This window comes from Elephantulus edwardii, unplaced genomic scaffold, assembly GCF_000299155.1.
Source record: "Elephantulus edwardii isolate Elephantulus edwardi_28Jun2011 unplaced genomic scaffold, EleEdw1.0 scaffold00037, whole genome shotgun sequence".
NCBI classification, from domain to species: Eukaryota; Metazoa; Chordata; class Mammalia; order Macroscelidea; family Macroscelididae; genus Elephantulus; species Elephantulus edwardii.
The window spans coordinates 2,717,351-2,739,883 of NW_006399787.1; the positions used below are offsets into that span (position 1 = coordinate 2,717,351).

Genomic DNA, 22,533 nt, shown 5'->3' on the forward strand with positions numbered 1-22,533 from the left:
ACCCTCTATGAGATGGATTGATTCGGTGACTGGGGTAATTGGGATGGGTGTGTCAGAGGCGGTGCAGTTGGCGCAGGATAGAGCAGGGTTTAGAGCTGTTGTGCATAGGGTCGCTATGAGTCGGAAACGACTTAATGGCACATAACAACAACAATCTCAATTCTAATTTCTTTGGCGTATATTCCTAGCAGTGGAATAGCTGGATCATATGGGATTTCTAGCTTCAGCTTTTTGAGGAAACCCCCAAATTGCCTTCCAGATTGATTGTACCATAGTAAATGCATTTGAAAATTTGAATATTGTTTTCATTATGTTTACTTTCCTTTGCATCTGCTTTGCACCATGGATTTTTTATATTAGCAGTACTTTTAGATTATTCCTGACCAGATCTCTTTTTGAGACTTACTGGAGTTCATTCAGTTATTTTTTAACACCTGATTATAGGAAAGTACCTGGCAATTTTGACACTCACTATTTTACTTGATAATCACAGCTACCCAGTGGGTGTGAGATAATGAAACCTAGCATATTTTTATCCCTACTTTGTGAGTAAAAGGTTATCATTCAGAAGAGCAAGGCAAAGTGATGTTCCTCAAACCAAAACATACTAAAATATAACATCACCGGTATAAAGCTAGGCCTTGTAATTTCCAATTCATCCCTCCTTCCTCCTCACCACTGTTTTTGAAATACATGTCCAGGACCTATGTGTCTAAAAGCAAAGATCCCTAACCTCTCATGGGGCAGAAGCTGTTTAACTTGATCTCTCCTAGGAAGCCTTTGTTTATACTTGTTCACCATTATTAAAATACGCAGTCAATTCTTACAGTATATCATCTAATGTTTTGGATGAGAATGGTGGTACATGAAGGCAAATAGAATTCATTGCTAATGAAAATTCTAGATGTGGTCCAGATATAGTCACTGATGTCTTATTGCAATACTGAATGAGGTTTTTACTTAATGAGCCTTATGTGTAGGGTCAGTGAAAGAGATAAGACCTCCCCCCAATAAGATGGGTTGACATGGTGACTATAGCAATGAGCTTAAGTATATCAGAGATGGTGAGATGGCACAGGATAGGAGAGAAGTCAGATAAGTTGTTCATACGGTCGCTATGATTTGTACCCAACTCAGTGGTACCTAACAGCACCAATAACATTTATATGATTTACTCCACGAAATGCATGGACATGCACAACATGCATTCTAATGATTCCCTCCTATTTAGACTTCTCTTAAAGTACAAACTGGTGAAGTCAAACACTATTCTGTTATTCTAAGAGACCCATATAGTGTGCATGAAGCTTTGCCTGCTTATTTTCTGCTACTGTTCAGCTTGGTTCCCATAAGTGTCTGACATGGTTTGGTTGAAAACAGAGCCCTGTGAAGCTGTTACAGCTGTGTTGGATGGAGTCCGCACGAGTGAAAGACACACAGTCTACCCTTTTGATGATCTCACCCTTCCCCTCCTGGAAATGTGTTTACTCAGGTCCTTTTACCACCTTTCAGCGATTTGTCAGGAAGGTTTGCAGTGGATCTCCTTCCAAATGAAATAGAAATGCATTTTTGAACCCAAATAAACTGCTCCATAACCCTGTTTATTTAACATCTGGGTAGTGCCAAAAATACACACATTTTTAGAAATAAAAAGATACCATACTTTTTCATTTATATGCTCTTTTTAGCCACAAAGCACATAAGACTTCATAACACTGTAAGAACACAACATTTGTAATGTGTTAATAAAATACAAATATGAGATTTTTGTAGTACAAAAAAAAGTATAATTATTAAATATCAAACTCGCTGCTAGGTCAAGTTGATTCTAACTTGAGAGCCAACCTTCCGTGCTGTTTCCAAGGTTGTAAATCACAATGGGAGAAGTCTGCCTGCCTTTCTTTTGGGGAGCCACTCCGGTAAATTTGAACCACCAGAGACAGCGACCTTTTGGTTCACAATACAATTGGGTATGGACACATAGTTTATTCAGTTCTTTTTTCTCTCTCTATTGTTGTTCTTGTTAGGTGCCATCATATCTTAGTAAACTCATAGGCACACTATGAACAACATATAGGAACCTCACCCTATCCTTGCCATCTTCATTGTAAAAAAGAGCAAGGATCGCGTGGGGACCACTGTATCTGACCTTTACCAACTCCACAAAGGAGAATTGTTCCTGTCAATAGCATCAACGACACAAAACCAATTCCCATATCCTCCATGCTCCCACACCTTTTCTTACTCATCGCAACACCAATCTTACTACTTTACTGGTTCTGGAAACAATTGCAGTTGCTCACAGATTGCATGGAACCCTATTAGGGAAACCAAAAGTCTATGATTCAGGATAATAGCAAGATTCACTCATTCACTCAGGACAGCCTTTGAAATGTGCTCACAGGCACCTCAGCCTTGAGATGCTCAGCTTGAGGCCAGTGTTAGAAAGCTCTCAGTTTTGGATGCCATTTATGGCTCTCCCCTCACTCCAACTGTCCAACAAACTTTGGCAAAGGCTCTAAGTTCTGCCTCCACGGGGTAGCATTTCCAAAGTCCACTTCCTCATGCATCAGGTCTCTAGTTCTCTTCTGTGGCTACATGGCTGCTGCTGCTCCCCTAGGTCCCAGTCTCTCTGGCACAAGAATCTCTGACCCTGAAGGATGTACTGCATTCTCTTTATTCTTTCCAGGTAGTGAGGTTCTCACTTTCGGCTACTGGAACCGATCAGTTTAATGATGAGACTAGTTAATCCCTTTGTGGATAGGCCAACATGCTCTTTACTAATATTCCCATTCACCTGTTTGTTGTTGTTGTTGTTTAATGCCGTCGAGTTGTAGACGACTCATAGCAACCCTATGAACAAACAGCCTGAGCACTGTTCGTACATAGTTTCCAGAGGCAAACCATTTTGGAAGTGGATGCCGCTCCTGCTTCCAGGCTTGATTTAGTCGGGAAGCTCCAGCCAACACTGTCCACCATGGGTGCCCATTACCACGATTCCCAGCTTCCTTCGGCTTAAGGCCACCTCCTGGTTCAAACCCTAGGCCCAGGCTGGCTAGCCTCACTCCAGGGACAGAGCAAACCTGCACATCAAACACATTCCCAGAAAAGCAGTCCACTCCAAAGCTTGCCACGATTCCTGCACTCCCCACCACCACGCTCCTGCCTTCTGGCAAGGAGAGCTCCCCACGACCCTGTGAAGGCGCCAGCCAAACCAGGAACCTACATGGCAAAAATAATAACTAAGGAAGCCATCCAAGACCACTCTCAGAATTGCCAACACAAGTGAGCACACGGTTACAGTCACTCACTGTGACAGTTTGCCTGTCGAGGGTCTTTCTCTAACAACCCTCTCCCTTTCCTTGGACAATGTCTTCCTCCAAGAAGAAGATAACGTGCCTAAATTATGTAGGAACAAAGTTTAGCTATGCTTACCACCAAGAGTACTATGGCAGAACTTCTAACTCAAGCTTTTTTGTTCATTTGTCAGTGCATGAGGTATTCACTGTTTTTGCCAGTACCACAATTCAGAGGCACTGATTATTCTTCAGGCTTTCATAGTCACCATCCAGCATTCACATACGCATGACATTCTTGCTCTTCAACATCTTGGAAAAAGTCCTTGACAGCAGATACCTCAATGCAACATATCTTTTTTATTTCTTGACTGCTGGTATGATGAAATAAGGAGATGCATTGCATTAAATCAGCAGTTAGGAACCTTTCCAAGCTGTTGAGGGGTGGTGATGTCAGTTTTAGGAATAAGGAGCGTCTGATTGAGGCCATAGTCTTTACTACCTATGCATCTGAGACCTGGACAATGAATAAGGATGACAGAAAAAGAATTGACTCCTTTGAGCTGTGATGTTGAAGAAGAGCACTGAACACTCCAAGGACGACCAAAAGACCAAATAGATATGTCTTGGAGAAGGTGCAGCCAGAGTGCTCTTTGGAAGCAAGAATGATGAACCTTTGCTTCACATTCTTTGGACATATTGCTAGGAGGTGCTATTTCTTGGAGAGAGACATGATGTTGGGAAGGGTGGAGAGTCGGCGAAAAAGAGGAAGACCCTCAACCTGGTAGATAGACATGGTGATGGCTGCAGTGGGCTCTTGTGTGTCAGGAAGTATAAGGATGGTGCAGGACAGGACTGGGTTCAGCTCTTTTGTTCATATGGTTGCTGTGAGTCTTACTTGATTCAACGGCACTTAACAACAATGAGCTATGATAGGTATCGATTGTGGATTTAAAAGAAAATCATTAAATCTAAAAGCAAAGTAAAATTATTGACAAATTCAGCATTTTATCCATCTACCATGATCTTGACTAGTAGTCCAGTGATAAGGATTTTGCTTTTCTTTATGTTGAAATAGAATCCATGTTGTAAGCAGTAGTCTTTGATCTTCTGCAGTAAAAGCTCCAAGCCTCTTTTACATTCTGCAGTCAAGGTTGTTGTATCATGTGCATAATGCAGGTTATTGATGAGTTTTCCTTCAGTCATTATGCCACATTCTGCTTCACATAGTCCAACTTCTTGAATCATTTCCTCGGCAAACGGGTTTAATAGGTTTGGAGAGGAATAAAAAAAGTATAGATTTTTCATGTACAAAGCAGGACTCTAAGAAGTGTAATCAATGACCCTTTCTAGTTCCGAGTAGCTGCTACTTATTGTATTCAAGAGGCTAGACTATATGAGGAGGAATGTGGCATCAGGATTGGAAGAGACTCATCCACAACCTACATTAGGTGATGACACAACCTTGCTTGCAGAAACTGAGGAGAACCGTCCTGCAGCTTTTGCTGCAGAAGGTCAAGTACTGCAGCCTTCAGTACGTATTGAAGCTTGACATCAACAAGGCAAAGATTCTCACCACAAGGGCAATTGGCAGAACCATGATAGATGGAGAAGAGATTGAAATTGTTAACAATTTCAGCTAGCTCGGTGCCACAATCAACACTTTTGGCATCAGCAGTAAAGAAATCAAAAGATGACTTGCTCTGGGAAAATCTGCTCCCAGGGACTTCTCAAAAGTGCTTCAGTGTCAATCTGGAAATTAAAGTACACCAGATTCAGGCCATGGTCTTTGCAATTACTTGCTAGCATCAAAGAGCTGGACACTGTCCAAAGATGACAGAATTGATGCCTTTGAGTTTTAGTCCTAGACACGAGTATTGTCCATCCATACCATGAACTACCAAGAGAATACACTAGTTTATCTTGGAGAGAGACTGCTTCTTGGAGAAAGGAATTTTAAATATCTGTCTCACATATTTGGGTATGTGGCCAAGAGAGCTCAATCCCGAGCTCAATGCTTGGAAGGGTAGAGAGACAGCACGGGAGAGGAAAACCCTGAGTGAGATGGATTGACACAGTCACTGGGGTAACGAGGGTAGGTGTGTCAGAGACAGTGAGACTAGCTCAGAATAGAGCATAGCTCAGAGCTGTCGTACACAGGGTCACTGTGAGTCATAGGCAACTCAGTTGCACATAAAAACAACAATAATATTATCATACTGTATTTTAGTCTAAAATATAGGAACCACTAAGAAAAATTGAACTGTGATCATTTCACTGTCCAAGTCTTTAGGAGTCTGGATGGTATTGAGGGCTTTTGGAATGATAAAATTAGCACTTGTTCTTTGCCTTGTCAATAGATATCTATATAACTAGTTGTAGAAGCCACAGGGTCTGAAAGACATGCCATCTACATTTCTCGATCATTTGAAAAACTTGATCTGAACTTTATCATAGAGAAAACACTTGAATGAAACAGTGAATTTTTCATCTTGTGTTTTTAATGTAGAAGCTGAGATTGATTTGAGATGGGTTTGGTAGGTTGATGAGATTGTGTCAGATTGTAGCAGTTGAGGAGCAGGCATTTGTTGAAGCCCTTCATATGGGCAAGAAAATGCACTACACTCGTATTGGTTATTCCAAAACACTTAAATTAATGACAAAGTGTCACTGAAGCTATACAATTCATATCATATTTAATCTCCTCTAATAGCATAAACTCATTGACATGGAGTTAGAATGGACTCATAGTTGACCTGCCATTGAGCTTTCTGGAGATTATAAATCTTTCCCGTATACTTTGTCCACTAAAACTGCCCTTGGAAACCTTCTGTTCAGCTCTTTCACTTTGATATTCTTTCCTTTTATTTTGGCTTCTTGATGCTTTTGATGCTCCAGTGCAATCCTTGGAGTCTCTTCAGACATCATTTTTTTTTTTTCTCCTCTGTTTTTATAACGACCTTTTGTTTTCTTCATGAATGTTATCCTTAATATCATCCCGCAACTCATCTCATCTTTCATCATTAGTGCTCAGTACCACAAATCTGTTCTTAAGATGATCATGAAATTCAGGTTGAATTGATTCAAGATCATATCTTGGTTCCTGTGGACTTATCTTCATTTTCTTCAGCCTCAATTTGAACTTGCATATGAGAAATTGATAGTCTGACCCACACTACACCCCTCTTCTAGTTTTGACTGCTGATATTGAGCTTCTCCAGCGATTTCTTCCGTATATGTACCCAGTCTGATTCCTATGTGGCCCATCAGATGAGATCCATGTGTAAAGTCATCATTTTGGTTCTTTTTAAAGGTATTTACAATGAGAAATCATTGTAAATACAAAATTCAATTGTTATTTCCAATCTCATTTCTATCACCAAACCTGTGATTTCCAACTACTATTTTCTTCACTGTTTCCTACTTTTGCATTCCAGCCACCAATTATCATTAACACCTCTTGATTGCATGTTTGGTCAGTTTTAGGCAGCAAGATTTAGTAAAAATTCTCACTTTCTTCTTCTTTGGCTCTAGATGTAGAAGCGTATATTTGAATAATAGTCATGTAAACAGGTCGTCTTTGTATGCATATGAATATTATCCTGTCACTCACAACATTGTATTTCAGGATAGAACTTGAAATTGACTTTTTTACTATGAATGCTATATCATTCTTCCTCTGTTTTTCATTCCAAGCATAGTATACCATATGATTATCTTATCATGGTGTCCTAAGTTTGTCCATCTCATTTCACTGATCCCTAGTATGTTGATATTCATGTGTTCCACTTTATTTTTAACAATTTCCAGTTTTTCAGCATTCAAGGTACATACATTCCATGTTCCAAATGCTAAACACTATTTGTTATTGATTTTCCTCATTTCAACTGACTTCCAATCTGGACTCTACAACTATAACTACTATAACTATCCTCTTTCTTTAGTGTTCATAGGTTTTTCAAAGGCCTGTTATTTAGGAAGTAGGTGGCCTTTCCTGTTTCCTTGTCTGTCTTAATCAGGGAGCTCCAGAAAAACCTGGCCACTGTGGGTTTGACACACCAGTGGCACAAATTTTAGTATTACAGCAACCCCAATTTCTTACAGTACAGCAAACTGGCAGACAAGTGTTCTACCACTTAGAACAATTGTCTCTCCAAACACAATTAACACCAGACTCTTAGGCAGGGCCCAATCAACTTTTAAATACAAAGGCCTGGCCACCAGATCCTGATCGTGTAAACAAGAGGCTTCCAGCCCACAGCTGATTGTTAACAAAATCAGAAATGGCCAATCACCTTACCCTTGATGGTTAACAAAGCCAAACTTTCAAGTTATAAAAGAACACTTACACTCCAGAATCCAAGTGCTCCAAGCTGGTGACTCACCCTCAGGAAGGGTGGCATACAGTCTATGCTAGGGTTGTGTTCTTTCTCCATACCTATTCAGTCTGTATGCTGAGCAAATTATCCAAGAAGCTGGACTCTCTGGAGTGTGGTGTGAGGATTAGAGGGAGACTCATCAATACCCTGCATTGTGCAGATGGCACAACCTTGCTTGCTGAAAGTGAGAAGGACTTGCGGCATTTGTTGCAGAAAATCCAGGAATGCAGCCTTCCATATAGATTGGATCTCAATGCAAAAAAAAACAAAACACAAAGATTCTTACTACTGAACTAATAGGCAGCATCATGATGGATGGTGAGGAGATTGAAACGGTCAACAGTTTCGACTTGCTTGGATCCACAAGTAACACCCTTGTTACCAGTAGTCAGGAAATAAAGAGACACATTGTACTGGGAAAATTTGCAGTTAGGGATTCTTCCAAAATATTGAGGAGTAATGATGTCTGTTTGAGGACTAAGGTGCCTCTGATTCAGCCCATAGTCTTTCCAATTATTTGTGATGCATCAAAGAGCTGGACAATGAATAAGAATGACTGGAAAATAATTGATGCCTTTGAGCTCTGGTATTGGAGAAGAGCACTGATCATCCCATGGACAGCCAAGAGAACAAAGATGTCTTAGAGAGGGTGCAGCTGGAGTGTTCTTTGGAGGCAAGAATGATGAGGCTTCCCCTCACATACTTTGGGCACATTGCTAGGAGGTACTGTTCCTTGGAGAAGGACATGATGTTGGGAAGGGTGGAGGGTTGGCAAAGGAGAGGAAGACTCTCAACCAGGTGGATTGTCATGGTGACTGCTGCAGTGGGCTCTTGTGTGTCAGGAAGTGTGAGGATTGCACAGGATAGAACAGGGTTCAAATCTTTTGTTCATAGGGTTGCTATGAGTTGTACCCAACTCGATGGCACTTAACAACAACAACAACATAAATTGTTCAAGAGAAGAGTGTTCATCTTTCTTCCTCAGAACTAGGTGGATCCAAACCACCAGAGAGGCATCACTTTGTTAGCATTGCAACTACCTATGGACTAAACCACCAGAACTCCCTTCAAGTTGTCAAGGATTTATTTTACGTGGATTCACAATCATCATTCTTGGTGACAGCAGTCAAGAACTCAAAAAGCATGTTTCACTTGAAATACCTGCTTTCAGGGACCTCTTTGAAGTGCTAAAGAGGAAGTCAGTCGGTTTAAAGACCAAGATGGACCTAATCCGAGTCATATTATTATCGGTCCCTTCCTATATGTGTTAAAGATGGACAGTGAATAAGGAAAACCAAAGAAGTAGTCAATGAGGCCTTTGAATTGTGCTGTTGCTGAAAAATATTTAATAGTCCATGGATGGTCAAAGAACAAACAAGACTATCTTGGAAGAAGTACTCCTAGGCCACTCTTTAGAGACAAGGATGGTGAAACTTTATCTCATATACTTTGTATATTGTGTCAGGAGTGGTTGGTCCTTGAAAAAGACATCGTGCTGAGAAGTGTTAAAAATGAATGAAAGAAGAAAAAAAAACCTCAACAATGTGCATTGACATGTGACTACAACAACGGCCTTGAGCATAGTGGAAATTGCTAGGATGTTGCAGGGTAAGACAAGGTTTGAATCTTAGGGTTGCCAAGAGTTGTAGCCAGCTTGGCAACACCTAACAACAACTATATCAGAAAATATCTAGACCCCTTTCTAAATATGCATCCTTGAATACATGCATCTGAGCACTGTTGAAAATGGAATCTTAATACTTTTGATCCAAAAATAAATCCATTAAGCATATATTTTCAAAATTCTACCTGCTAAGAGTCAATATCTACTCCCATGTGATTAACTGTCTCTGAATACCTGCCGGAGGGTCAGCTGTGAATCCATTCTGACTTGTCGGTACATAACAACAAGAGTCAGTGGGAGCTCTGGTGGCCTAGTGATAAAAAGCTGGAGAACTGATGCCTTTTGGCTGTGGTGCTAGACTGCTAGGAAAACAAACAGATCCATCCTAAAGAGTGTGATACTACGATGCTCCTTGGTTATGAGGAGTCTGAAGCTTTGTCTGACATATTTTAGACATGTTGCAAGGCGGGACCAGTCCTTGGAGAAGGAGATCATGTTTGGGAAGGTGGAGTGATAGCACAAGAGGGGAAGACCCTCAATGAAATGGATTGATTCAGTGACTGGGGTAATAGGGGTAGGTGTGTCAGAGACAGTAAGATTGACACAGAATAGAGCAGAGTTTAGAGCTGTTGTATGTAGGGTCGCTATAAGTCACAGGTGACTGGACAGCACATAACAGCTACAACAATCCTGAAGGTCCACAGTTCAAACACACCAGCTGGAAGGGTTAAGAATTTAGTACTTCACATAAAGCATTCAGTATTACAACATTTGGTTGATATTCAGTCCTTCTTAAGGCTGGTGAAATGAATTTAAAAAAACAAAAAAAAACACAATAATAAAATCTCTACCATTTCTGCATTCAGACTTCCTGTATTCAGGATCAGGTTTTGCCACTACATGGCTGTAAAGAGATTATTTACATTCTCTGGTTCTCATTTGCCTCCTGTGTGTAATGAGGATAACAATAATATCAACTTCATAATATGAGAACGAGTAAATGTTCTTAACATTGAATTACATTTTTATGGTTTAGACTTTTGTTATGCTACTTAATGGATTGAAATTAACAGATGCTTTGCTTTGCCACTGCTTCTGGGCCAATAAAAGGAAGTCCAGTTTTTCTAGTCCCTGAGATTAATTCAGTATTTTACACACATGTATATTGGTCCTTAGTGAGATGAAATCTTAATTATGGATTTTCTTTGTTTTCAAATTTAAAATGAAACTCAGGATCTTGTAACATTTTCCAAAGAGAAATAATCTTTAAAACCTTTTAAGAATGTCTTACTTAGTTCTTGGAGATAAGTGAATTAAGACAATTACAGGCAAGCAATTAACTGTCATTTGCTGGTGCAATTATTGGATTAAACTTGGAGGAGGGGAGAATGAGGAGTAAAAAAATAAATACATGCCAAAAAAATATCACTAATTCAGTTTTAAGAAGCCTGAGATGCTTACAAGCCTGAACTCATAAATTGAGCTATTAACATATGAGTATTGCCAATACCCTAGAACTCTTAGTATTTCTATATACAATTGCTATAAAATAAAGAACAAAAAGTTTCCTTTCATATTTCTTATGTTCTTTTTTCATGTGCATATGTTTCCATAGTAAGTTTAAAGCTCCTGAAAAATAAGACATATGCCTCTTATGTCTTTTTAAAAAAACACAATGTCTATGTTTTTTGTTTCTTTTTCTCATATCTAGTCATATGTTCATTATTAATTGATTAAAATATGCAGCTGAAAAAAAAAAGACATATGCACCAGAAGGTATTTCTGTTTAACGCATTGTCATTGAGCTGGAACCAACTCCCCCCTGACCCTCCAGTGGGTTTTCAGAGGCAGTAAATTGCACAGGAGGACATTCCCCATCTTTCTCCCCTGGAGCAACTAGAACATTCAAACTGCCAAGCTTTATGTGTGCGGCACAATTCCTTTCTTAGCCACTAGGCCACCAGAGTGGTAGTGTGACGCAGGTTTAGAAGCAAAGCAGAAATGAAATATAAACCATAGATAGAATACATAAGAAGAATGTATGAAGATCTGTTAATGAGGACTTGAGGTGGAATAAAAAGTTGCCCTTGTGGCATCATGTTAACGGTTGAGCTTCTCTGTGAAAAGTTGGCAGTACGGATCCACCAACGACTTACAGGGGAAAGATGAGGTTATGTGGCCCGTAAATCTACAGCCTTGAAGCTCAATGAAGGGTCAACATGAGTGAAATAGCCTCAATGACAATGAGTTTTTTGTTTGGGGAAGTATCATTTTTCTTAAGAAAGAAAAGTCATGGTTGACTAATGTTTGACAAGGAGAAGAAATCAGTCAAGTGGGGAATCAACAGCCTCTTTATCAAGTGGTGTTGGTGAATTTGGAAACCATCTGTAGAAAACTCAAGCAAGACCTACATCTTACACTCTACACAAAAACCAAATTAAGGTGAATCAGGAACCTAGAGGTAAAACCAAAGACCATAAACTTCAGCAGAGAAAAGCTTGAAAGAACTCTAGAAGCCTTAATCAACAGTAAAAACAGTCTTCCAAGTATCATAAAAACCCTACAGCTAGGAAAGAATAAAACAGATGAATGGGACCTTCTAAGAATCAAATCCCTATGTATATCAAAGAACTTCTCCAACAGGGTAAAAAGGAAACACACAGACTGGGGAAAAATATTTGACAATGACATATCTGATAAGAGACTCATATCTAAAGTTTATAAAAGATTCTGGCACCTCAACAAGAAAAAGGTAAACAACCCAATCACAACATGGACAAAGCATATGAACAGACACTTCACCGAAGAAGACATTCAGATGGTAAACAAACACATGAAGAAATGTTCAAAATCCCTAGCTCTCAGAGAGATGCAAATAAAAACAGCTTTGAGCTATCATCTCACTCCAGCAACAGTAGCAAAGTTCAACAGAGCAGCAAACAAATAATGCTGGTGAGATCGAACAGTGAAGAACAGTGGAAAGATTGGAACCCTTATTCACTGCTGGTGGGAATGTAAAATGGTGCACCTACTGTGGAAAGGAGTCTGATGATTTCTCAAAAAGTTGGAAATAGAAATAGCAATTGCAATGTTGGGAATATATCCTAAAGAAACCAGAGCTGCCACCCAAACAGCTGTATGCACACCCATGTTTATTCCTGTGTTACTCATAATAGCAAATGGATACAAGCAACTCAAGTTCCCATCAACAAATGAATGGATAGAACACTATGCAGCACTGAAAAGGAACTCATAAAACATTGCACAACTTGGGTGACCCTGGAGGACATTATGCTGAATGAAATACCTCAGTCACAAAATGACAAATACTGCATAACACCACTGTTATAAAACAAGATTGACATGGTGGGCTTTGGGGAAACTACAAAAAGAAGGTATAGATAATGAACAGTGCGTTGGAAGAGATGAATGAAAGAACTGTTTAAGAGGAATATAGATGATTAAGCATTATTTGTATGGCAACAGTCCAGAATGAGAGGTACATTATGAAATGGACTGGGGGCGAGGTAAGGGAGGAAGAGAGGGAAGAAATTGTGCAACAATGAATGAATATCTAAAAAAATAAAATTTTAACGGGGGAGAGGAGGGAAGAAAATGTGCAACAATGATTGAATGAAAATCCAACTTTTTTGTAAACTTCCATTAAAATAAAAAATTTAAAAAAATAAAGAAAAGGGATTTGTCAAGGTTTACTCACACAAAAAGCGTATACTTGAATATATATCTCCAAACAGACAGGGTAAAAAAAAGAACCCTGTGATTTAAAACACTCAGGGAAGAAAGGGTTTTCATGTAAACACGTGGCTGATCAAAAAGTATAAGCAAAAATACTTTCATAGCATGGTAGCTTTATAGTCAGAAAAGATCATTTGCTGATTCTAAAATGAATTTAATGTCCTTAACCAAGGTTCAGAGGATCACTACCATGCAAGAAAAATTAATGGGATGAGAAAGGAAAATAAAGTTTTAAAACTACAAACCTATTAGAATCTGTGTTTATGAAGAGGATTTTATTCAGTGTATAAAATTTTGCTTTTAAAATCATGAGGGCATTGCTATGTATTTTATTATTCATGGGTCAATATAACTAGATAAAAATCTATATTTTTATTACTTAAATGAATAAAGCATATATGGTGATTAAAACTCTTGGCTTTCCCAAACCTGCATGTTATGGCCTATAATATAACACATTTTTTTTTGTTTTTTTTTTTCTATAATTATATTTTATTAATTTTCATAAACATTTACAGAGATTTTGGGTTTCCATTCATTCATTGTTAACACATTCATTTTGATGACTCTTTCCTACATATGAGAAAAAAAAGTAAAAAAGCCATTTAAAATAGATGTCAATTTATCACATGTTGAAAGAAGACTAACAGTAGTAGAAATGCTTAGCAGAAAGAACAAAATTACTAAATCCTTGAAAATGGGTTAATAAAGAAGAATTATGAACTTGGAAACAGTATGTATGGTGTCTCATTTCAAAATGGCAAAGTAAAGGTATTTCTGCCTTCTCTCAAAAACACGTACAAAAATAAGACCATGAAGAAATGGAAACACTGATTTCCATGTTGGCAAACTAGAAGACATCTATGACTCCAAACTGCAGAGCAGTGAAAGAAAAATGTCTAAATGACTCAGAAGAGAGGAAGGTAAAACCCAAGCACCTGCAGAAAGGGATGGCAAATTGGAGAGCAAATGGATTCACCCTGGAGAGGAACTCCAGGGAGGCTAGTGCGTTAGATGCACCAATTACTGCATAAGGAGGAGGTGGATATGGAGAAATTGAAAGTTACAGTAAGAAGGCAGACTTACAAGACTCTCCCCATCCCGAACTTACTCAAGGCCTGCAGGAGACAAGAAATTACAGGCGGAGAAGTTACATCAGAAAATGTCAGGGCTGAAGGCGCCAGGCAAAGAGAAGCTTTGGAGTGAGAAAGGGATTTAAAATAGGAAGGTTAGGTACAATTGGACATTTTAAATAATGAGAACAGTTCTCAGCCCTATCAAAACCCAGAAAAGCCAAACTCCCTCATATTTGCGTAATAAGTTAGGACATAAAAAGTCTTTTGACCCCTTGTTATCCCTACAACACAATTATGTAATTCCCAGAGTAGGTATTAATTGTAATCATTAGTCTGTTGCTGTATAATTTGTTGGTCGTTATAAACCGGCTCTGACTCAGACCAAAAGACCCGGTGTTCAACTGAACTAAATCCTGCCCGATCCTCTCCATCCTCACAGTCTGGGCTGGGCCTCAGCCCCTGGTGCAGTCAGTCACTGTTACTCCAGATCATCTAGGGCCTCCCTCTTCACTGGTGCTCTTCTTTCCCAAGCGTGATGTCCTTCTGCAGGGGCTGGTGGCCCTTCCTCACCACAAGCCCAAAGTATTACGAGACGAAGTTTCACCGTCCTGGTTTCTAAGAAATACACTGGCTTCACTTCTTTCAGCACAGAGTTGTTCTTTTCACAGTCTGTGTACTCCTAATGGACTCTGAGCCCAGGGAGCCCTGGAGCCCTAGTAGACAGGGAGTTGTGCTGCTAATCCAAATGTAGTTAATCTAACGGTGGCTCCATGGGAGAAAGGTGGGCAGTCTTCTCTCAGATTCACAGTCTCTGAAACCCAGTGGAGGGTCAGCTCCAACAGACTTGAATTTGGATCTTGTTTTAAACTTAAACCGGTGGAAGTTGTTATCTCACTTGCAGGAAATCTAGTACAGCTGATAGACCTCTTCTGTCTTGTACTCCGAACTTTTGAAGCATATGACCTGCAAGGTTCTCATATCAGCAACCAGGATGGAGGATGGAGCACACAAGTCCATTCCTTGAACTCATAGCCTATTTAGATTCCTTATTGACCACGGTGGAAATTGAGAGAATGGGACAGGGTAGGGCAAGGTTCTGATCTTTTCTTCAGAGGAAAGCTGTGAGTTATAGTCAGCAGCACTTAACAGCTGAGGGTACCTCACTTGCAATCACAGACCAGTGATCAGAACCGCTCGGGAAACCTACAGAACAGAGCACTAAGTTGTACCATCTATGGAGTCTTGTTGAGTTGTTTTGTTTGTGTGTTTTGTTTTCTTTTTTACATGAAAATAAAATTACATTTTAAATCCATAAAGTAATACTGACTTCCTGCCTCCTATATAAGTTTACTCTAGCCAATACTAAGAATACAGAGGCATGTACGATATAGTTTCTGGTCTCCTGGTTACTCTAACATTTAATCTTTTGTTTCACACTGCCTTTGGAGTAATTCTTAGATCGTTTCCTTTCAATATTTTTGTTGGTAATGACCACGTAATCAGTGACCAGATGATAATCAAAGACTGTAAAAGAAGTTACTGTCTTGTTCTCATAGGATCTTGTATCCATGTTGCAAATGTCCCATTTTGGGATTTCCCCCACCCCCAGACCTTTTGCAAACTGTTCTTCCTTTCCCCTTTAATGAAAATAATTAAGAATTCTTTTCTTATAAGACCTTTAATACCTCGTAGATAAGTAACTGCAAATTCATCTATTTCACAGTCCTACCTTGTGGTTTATTTCTGGTGTTCACTGAAGCGGGTTTGTAAATTAATATTAATATGAGATGCTCTATAAAAAGTTTCCTAGTATATCAGGTGAAAGCAATTACCCAGGAAGCTTTTTCATATTTGAATCAGTCTTGCAAATACATTGCATAGAGTTTTTGAAAGGAAAGATCTTTTGTAATTTAAAAAAAGAATACATTTGATTTAGAAGTACTCTTTTAGCTATTCTTATTTACTCTAAATCTACAGCTAATGCTAGTGGAAGATCTAATTTTTAGTATTTGGATCCTGAGAATACTAATCAATTTTTCATAATGTTTGGTTTCCTTCTGTTTGGTTTTTCAGAGTACCCGAGTGGCCTTGGACCATCTGGAGTCTGTGCCAGAGAAACTGAACCTACTAGAAGATTCCAGAGACTTCAGAGTGAGGAAGAATTGGCTTGTCTTTTTCAGTATATTTATCTGACTAACAGCATTTGGCATCTTCCTGATGTGCAAAAAAAAAAAAAAAATAATGGCAGGGAGAGAGGAAGGACCCAAAAGAAAAAAATTGGGACTTCCACCACTCCCTCTTGTCAGAGTTCACTGACATGTGTGAAGTCAGCATTGAAATGAATGGAATTAATCTGTTCGCACAACAGACATTACTAGAGGATTTTGTACCCCTACTGCACATGCATTTGGCCACTCCCAGCTTTAACTATACTTTAGAAAGATCACAGAATTAAAGAAAGTTACAGATTATGTTGACAACAGATCATATTTTCTAGTAGCAATTTTAACTTAGGAACCTGGCTTCATTTTTAATTGCAGATTGCTAGGATACTATTTGTTTTTGAGATATAAGAGTTCACAAACTATCCCTATAGAACATATTCCTCTCCACATAGGGTGTAATTTATCATACCCTATACCATTTCATGATAGAGTTCTAACCACAAGACATTTTATTATTCAGTTGATTACATGTGGAGGTTTACCCGTGTAATTTGAAGAAGTTCCTCACAGAGAAGAAATGCAAAGCAGTAATAAGCCTGCTGCTCAGTCCTGTCGGATAAAAGCTGCAAAAAAAGAATATCTTCACATGGCCTCTTAGTGCTTTCAGTGTACAATGTAATATAATGTATTGAATCAGGAAAATGTAATTTCTTGATTCTGTATGGGTGGAGCTACAGGTGGTAAAAAGTTGTCTTTTTGGAAACCATGTAATTGCTTATTTCACATTGCTTTTGAGGTACCATTTATGTTTAAGTTCTCTTTTAAATCTAGTATATGGTGTAAGGATATGGTGTATAAGAACTATAACGTGATCATGTCCTATGGGTTTATTGGACAAATTGATATGATGTGGCCCTTGAAGGTCTACACTATCTTAAGATAATCTTTCATGGAACATCGTCTGGTATTTCATTAATGGAATATTCTTTTCAGTGAGATCCGTGAATGCATACATAGACACATCCAGCATTCTAGGCAAGCACAAAGAAACCAACACCAAGTGCTCTTTTACTATTTTCTTCTTTCTCATTGATTTGATTATATAGTAACAGTCTAATTCCTTAGCAAGAGATTATGAAAAAGAAGTATAAGTAGCTATAATTTCTACTTATCCTTTTTCAATCCAGTGTGCAGAGTAGCAATACGTTAAATTAAATTCTTTCATCTTTTTTTCACTAAAGCTAACAAAAGTCATCTAAGTGAATGATGGGCAGGCAAGCAAAGGTACTAGAAACAGGTGGCCCTAGGCCCTGACAAACAGATGCCTGCCTTATACAAACACAAAACATCAAGTTTAACCTCCAGTGACGGGTCACTTTTTACCAGCGTTCTGTATGGGGCAGAATATTCAGATGGACTCTTCAAAATTTGTATTCTCTGCTACTGCAAAGATTAATTTAATTCTTGTATCATATAGGCAAGAGACTATTTATAAGACTGATTTATATGTGCACATACAACCAGACAGGCCTTATATAATGATATTCTAGACAGAATAATTTTTAAGATTCAGACCTATATCCCTTTCAATAGTAGTCATTAAAATAGAAAGTTAATTCAATTTGAAAAGGAAAAGGGAGTAATTAACCAATATTACATATGTGCTATGTGACATGTTATAATTCTGTATTTTATATTTTTTTCTTGATTTTCGAAGTAAAACTGTCCTTAGATAGTTATTACTTATCCCATTTTACAGGCAAAAAATTGAGGCTTACTGTGCATAATAAATTAGTATGGGATCTAATGCTGCCTGTAGCTTGAAACCCGCTCTCTATATGTACTCTATCTCTATAAATAAAAAGAGCTCACTTAAATCAATTTAGACATAACCAGAAAGCCTTTAAAGGAAAATATGTAAGGTCTTTAGTAGATATATAGCAGGATTTAGTGGGATATATTCAAACCCCTAAGACAAAACTTTCTAACAGAGCTCCTGGTGCCTTAGGCCGCAGGGAGCTGCACTGCTACCCAAAGGTGGTGCCTCTGGTGGTTCAAATCCACATGTGGCCGCTCAGGAAAAAGATGGCAGTCTCCTCTCCTGTAACTTACAGCTTCCAAAAACCCACTGGAGGACCCACGATGAGTTGGTTCCAACTCGACAGCAATGAGAGTTTGAGAAAACTTTCTAAACTTTAGTGTACAACAGTATGAAATATACAACAGATGCAGTATAAAAGAGCAAAACAATATAAAAGAACAAAAAGTTTCAAGTCCTATATTCTGGTCAAAGCTCATATACCAGAAAAATCACTTAATATTTCAGAAGCAATTTCTTCTTCCATAAAAATGAGGGCATTGAACAATGTTATCACTGTGTGGTTCCTTCTCACTGGCATCAATAGTATGTATATTAAAAATATATTTCACATACTGATAAAACCATAGCCTATGGCTATTTGTGTCAGTGTGAACCTGATCCTTTCAGATAGCCTTGATTTTGACCTTTTAAATGTGGTCTTATTCTGGCTTAGGGGTGGGTTGTTTTGGAGTTTTTGTTTCTTTTCTTTTTTTTTTTTTTTCAGTCTCATTTTAAAAGGAGTCACCCAGCCATCCAGCCTTACATATAAACATATATATGGTACAGTGGAAAGGAAATAATGTTGGATTCTAAACTCAAACTGCCCCAAATTGCGTAGCTTTGGACAAATCATTTTTTTACATCCATAGGCTTTAGCTTTGTTCTAAAAATAAGTCCTATAGACTTCCGATACCCCTTCCAGCAGGATCATTCAGTGAGTTTAAGGTTACTTGGAATTGTTGAGATGACTAAACCCTGTGCTTGATTCATCTCACGTACTAAAGGCAGTCATCTTGATTGCATTCTGATGTTTCCATAATTTGTTAATAGAAATGTCAAATATATTGGCTGTAGTGACCAATTGCTGTGTCCCAACCTCACCAAAGAAAGGCAAAGGGGGAGAGGGGGAAAGCAAGAAGTGCTTTTGAGAGCCTTGCATTCTAAAAGTTTCCTACATCAACTTGATTACGTGAACTGAATCGTTTTATCCTAATGAGGGAAAGATGAGCTAGGCTTAAGCTTAAAAATACATGTGATGTAGTAGTTAAAAGGTAGAGTGTTATTCCATGATTAGTGAAGCAAAAGGGCTCCAATTTCAAAGGTAACAAGGAAAATATTTTGTATTCTCCACGGGGCCATAGGCAGCATCCAAAAGTGGCATCATACCTTTGGACAACTCATTGTTATGGGAACCTTATTCCCTTCAACTGAAGGTGTCAGTCATTTGAGTCTGGCTGGAGACTAGTCTTGAAAAGAATGCAAATATGTGCGACCTCATTTTTATTTGAATAGTAACTTCCAAAAAGACCATTTTCTTTTACCTTGGAGGGCTGTGATTCCCCTATATACCTATCTAAATGTCTGTAATTATTTATTATCTCCATATCAATACTTTTTTTGCATTCTAGCGTCAAGTACTGATTTTCCTTTCATCCACGAGTTGAGTCCTTTTGTTGTTTTTTTACAGGATTCCTGTGGTTTATCCCAGAGGACTGATGGGAGATATTCTAAATACAAAGTGCCAAGAGATTCTCTTCAGCTGCACCGAGATGACGCCAAGTACAGAATCAAAAGCTTCAAAGTAATGTCCTTTATGTGCGTTTTCAGTCTTTGAACAATGTCCACATTTACGGCCACAACCTCCTGTAAAGCATCCCCTTCAATGTGCATGTAAGGGCCCTTGGGAAGAGAAAAGATCATTTTCTTAAAAGTATAATTTTATAAAAGTATCATTTCAGTCTTTGGGGAATAGAGAAGGAAAAGTTAAAGACTGGGCTTTTCTTGAGAACTAAGTGTTAAGTTTATGACTTGTTTCATAAATAGTTTGTGGACATTGAAGAGGAGCTCTGGTGGCCAGCTGTGTAGAGTTAGACTTCTAACCCAAAGGCAGCTGGTTCAAATCCACCAGCTGCTCCAAGGGAGAAAGATGGGTAATGTCTTCCAGTGCAATTTACAGCTTCTGAAAACAGCTGGAGGTTCAATTCTGACTTCATGGCACATAACAGCCATAACAAGGACATTGCTGTCACTTAAGAAATTCTAAGCAAGGAAACTTCAGATCATTTGATTGGTCAAAATTGTAATGTAGATGTATTCTCTTTTCTGTGTACAACTTCAGGTACTTCCCACAGTAAAATCTCTACTAAAGGAAGTCACATATTTTTAAAAACATCTATTTCTATTGATTTGATTCTAAGTCATAGAAGGCCCTCATAAATATTAAAGTAGAACTGTGCTCCAGAGGGTTTTCAGTAGCCAATTGTTTTCTAAGTAGATTTCCAAGCCTATTTTCCATGACACTTCTGAGTAAACTCTTACCTATCAACTTTGACGTAGCAGCCAAGCATGTTAAACTTTTGCTCTCGCAAGGGATTCTAAAACCACCTCTGCTCTTTGGAAAGTCTTGGTATCTTTGGCCATTCTTTTACTGAGCATCTGGACTCCATGCTTAGAGTTTTTGACCCATCGAGTTGAGTTCAGCTCCTTGTGACCCAGTCAACAACGGATCTGAACCCTGGCCTGTTCTGAGCCATCCTCGTTACCTGACACCCTTGAGCCCATTGTTGCACTCACTGTGTCTGTCCTGGTCTTTGAATGTCTGCTTCTCTTTCCCAGACCCTACACCTTCCTAGTGAATAGCCTCTTTCAGTAATATACCCAAAGCATGTGAGAACAAGTTTCTCTGTCCTTGATGCTAAGTATCTTTTTGACTGTGAATTCCTTCCATCATGTTGTGATGCTTCCTGGATCATTAAAGATTTTTTCCATCGTATCTTTCAGTATTCCAACTCAAGGCTTGAAGTTGTTTTTCATTCAGTTCTTCCAGTTTGAGAAATGGCAAGCACGTTCTTTCCTCTTTATTCACCAAATTCCAGCTCTTTCCATATTCAATTATACTATTTTGCTTTATCTTCTGTGGCTGTCCTTTGAAATCTTCTATTCATCTCTTTTACTTTGTTATTCCTCCCCTTTGTAGTGGTTTCTTGATGCTCTAGTGCAATTTTCAGAGTCTCTTCTGATAGCCATTCTGGTCTTTTCTTCCTGCTCTGGCTTTGTCACGACATTTTGTTCTCTTTATGTATAGTATCTTTGATGTCTTCCCATAACTCATTCGGTTCTAGTCTAAGATAAATAGCAAGAAAGTCTTGGAAGTTTGGGGGGAAAAAATAATGGTGTTTTCAGTTCCTTTTCATAGTGAGCCTGAGTATGCTAGAACAAAACACTTGCCAGTACTTGACATTCCTATGCCGTCCTGAAAATGTTCACTACATCGCTGCTATATTTTAATCCTTGGTATAGGGCACTGTGCTAATCCATCTTGTTAAAGGTCTTCTTCTTTTTCACCCTATACCAAGCATATTACCCTGTAGAGACTGGCAGCCCCTTTTGACAACATACCCAAAGTCTGTAAGACGAAGTCCAGACATCTTTACTTTCAAAGAACATTCTGCCCGCCCTTATTCCAATGATCCAGTTCACAGAAGGTCATGCATTTGCCACAGAACTGGACACTATTTTGTTCCCTCACACACGGGATCACCCTTGAGTTAGGGCTGATTCAGTGAAAGCTAACAATAATAACAATAGTATTCTAACATTCTCTTCGAGCCTCATATCCCCAAGCCTTAATTCTCTACCATTTAAATGAGTGCCACTCACTTTAAATAAAAGTTAAAATTGTTGTTGTTGTTGTTGTTGTTGTTGTTGTTGTTGTTAGTGTCATTAAGGACAACTCATACTGACTCAGTGAACAACAGATTTGAACCCTGCCCTATTCTGTGCCATTCTCACAATCTCTGAAACACTCAAGCCCATTGCTACAGTCAACTGTCAATCCACCTGGCTGAGGGTCTTCCTCTCTTTTGCCATCTCTTCACTTTTCCAAGCATGATGTCCCTCTCCAGGGAATAACCTCTCCTAACAACATGGCCAAAGTATTTGAGATGAAACCTTATCATCTTTACCTCCAAGGAGTACACTGGCTGCACCTTCACCAAAACATATATGGGATATTCAGTATTTTTCTCCAATACCACAGTTCAAAGGCATCAATTCTTTAGTGATCAACAATTAGCTTATAATAATTGAACATATCTTACAGTGAACCACTTTAAAGTAATTCCACATATCACGTTAGAGTTGGCACCATTATTTTT

At 38.7% G+C, this 22,533-nt stretch overlaps 1 protein-coding gene across 1 annotated transcript in view; it reads left to right on the forward strand.

Moving 5' to 3' along the window:
- Nucleotides 1-22,533, forward strand: part of CEP128 (centrosomal protein 128kDa) — a 597,902-nt gene that overhangs the window by 553,771 nt on the left and 21,598 nt on the right. Inside the window, exons 20-21 of the mRNA XM_006884767.1 lie at nt 16,205-16,282; nt 19,845-19,958. Coding sequence (XP_006884829.1) covers nt 16,205-16,282; nt 19,845-19,958 — 192 coding nt within the window. The remainder of the gene's footprint in view (nt 1-16,204; nt 16,283-19,844; nt 19,959-22,533) is intronic.